The sequence below is a fragment of the Nestor notabilis genome, unplaced genomic scaffold (genome assembly GCF_000696875.1).
Source record: "Nestor notabilis isolate BGI_N333 unplaced genomic scaffold, ASM69687v1 scaffold19251, whole genome shotgun sequence".
In the NCBI taxonomy this organism is placed as follows: Eukaryota; Metazoa; Chordata; class Aves; order Psittaciformes; family Psittacidae; genus Nestor; species Nestor notabilis.
Genome location: NW_009914441.1, coordinates 1 through 1,949, shown reverse-complemented (window position 1 = coordinate 1,949; position 1,949 = coordinate 1). Strand labels below are relative to the sequence as shown.

At 59.3% G+C, this 1,949-nt stretch overlaps 1 protein-coding gene across 1 annotated transcript; it reads left to right on the top strand.

Moving 5' to 3' along the window:
• Positions 1 to 417: 417 nt before the first annotated feature.
• On the top strand, positions 418 to 1,898 carry LOC104412841 (collagen alpha-1(XI) chain-like; the record flags this gene model as incomplete). Its single annotated transcript, XM_010023667.1, has 4 exons — positions 418 to 579; positions 918 to 1,128; positions 1,208 to 1,370; positions 1,767 to 1,898. Coding segments are annotated over 4 exons (668 nt in total), but the record flags the coding sequence as incomplete, so codon positions are not given.
• Between the last annotated feature and the right edge of the window lie 51 nt (positions 1,899 to 1,949).

Here is a 1,949-nt window from a genome sequence, read left to right as displayed (position 1 = left end):
GATGGGAGGAAGGGTGGGATGGGGATGGGAATGGGGGGGGGGCACAGTGCAGTGCCCCATGGTGCCCTATGGAGCACCCTATAGCACCCTATGGTGCCTCATAGCACCCAGGGAACCCTATAGCGCCCTATGGTGCCCCATAGCACCCTATAGCACCTAGAGAACCCTATAGCACCCTATAGCTCCCAGGGAGCCCTATAGCACCCTATGGTGCCCCCTAGCACCCTATAGCACCCAGGGAACCCTATAGCACCCTATGGTGCCCCATAGCACCCTATAGCACCCAGGGAACCCTGTAGCACCCTATGGTGCCCTGCAGTGCCCAGGGAACCCCATAGTTCCCTATGGCACCCCATAGACCCCATAGCACCCCATAGACCCTATGGCACCCTATGGCACCCACTGTGTCCCCTGCAGGGGCCCCCCTGGACTTGCTGCGGCTGCTCCAGCTCCATTCCCAACCCGATGGGGTCCAGATGGTGCCGGGAATGTGCTCCCAGCGCGGCTCCGGCTCCGATGTATCGTATCGGATCACGCGCCCGGCACAGCTCAGCGCCCCCACGCGCCAGCTCTTCCCGGGTGAGTCCTGAGCCCCTTCCCCATGGATCCGCTTCCTGATGGATCTGCCTCCCAGTGGATCCATCACCCAATGGATCCGCCTCCCAATTGACCTGGTTCCCAATGGATCCACCTCCCCATGCATCCAACAACCCAATGGATCCAGCTTCCCAATAGACCCACACCTCAATGGATCCGCTTCCCAATGGATCCACTTTCCAATGGATTCTCTTCCCAATGGATCCACCTCCCACTGATTCCATCTCCCAATGATTCCATCACCCACCTCCTAATGATTCCATCACCCACCTCCCAATGACTCCATCCCCTCCATGTCCTCACCCCTCATCCATCCACAGGGAAATTCCCGGAGGATTTCTCCATCATGGCGCTGGTGAGACCCAAACCCGGGCTCCAAACCTTCCTCTTGTCCATCTACAACCAAGACGGGGTCCAGCAGCTGGGGCTGGAGCTCGGAGACTCCCCCGTCTTCCTCTATGAGGACCAACACGGGCTCCCGCATCCCGAGGATTATCCCATCTTCCGTGGCCTCCGCCTGGCCGATGGCAAGTGGGTACCAGCATCCTGGTGGTCCCCCCATCCCATCCTGATCCAACGGGGATGTCCCCACCTCAATGTGTCCCCGTAGGTGGCATCACTTGGCCTGGAGCATCCGGCGCCGCTCGGTCACGCTCGTTGTCGACTGTGGCCACCAGGAGACGCGGGTCCTGCCCCGGAGCTCCAGACCCACCATTGACACCAATGGGATCACGGTGTTTGGGACACGTCTCCTGGATGAGGAGGTTTTCCAGGTGTGGGAAACGTTCTTTCACCCCATTTCATCCCATTCTTGAGGGTCTTGGGTGGTTCTTTGGGTGCTGGGTGGTGGGTTTCAGCCTGTTTTGCCCCATTTCACCCCATGTTTCACCCTGTTTCACCCCATGGTGGGGTTCTTGGAGGTCTTGGGTGGTGGCTTTCACCCCATTTCACCCCATTCTTGAGGGTCTTGGGTGGTTCTTTGGGTGCTGGGTGGTGGGTTTCAGCCTGTTTTGCCCCATTTCACCCCATGTTTCACCCTGTTTCACCCCATGGTGGGGTTCTTGGAGGTCTTGGGTGGTGGCTTTCACCCTATTTCACCCCATTTCACCCCATTTCACCCCATTTCACCCCATTTCATCCCGTTCTCCCCCCATCGTGCCCCCCCATAGGGGGACATCCAACAACTGCTCATCTCCGATGACCCACACGCGGCATTCGACTACTGTGAGCTCCATGGTCCCCGTTGTGCCACAGCCACCAGGGCCCCCCAAGGCCAGGAACCAGCCCGGCAGCGCCAGCAGGTGGGATGGGATGGGATAAAGTGGGATTGGGATGGGTTGGGATGGATTTGG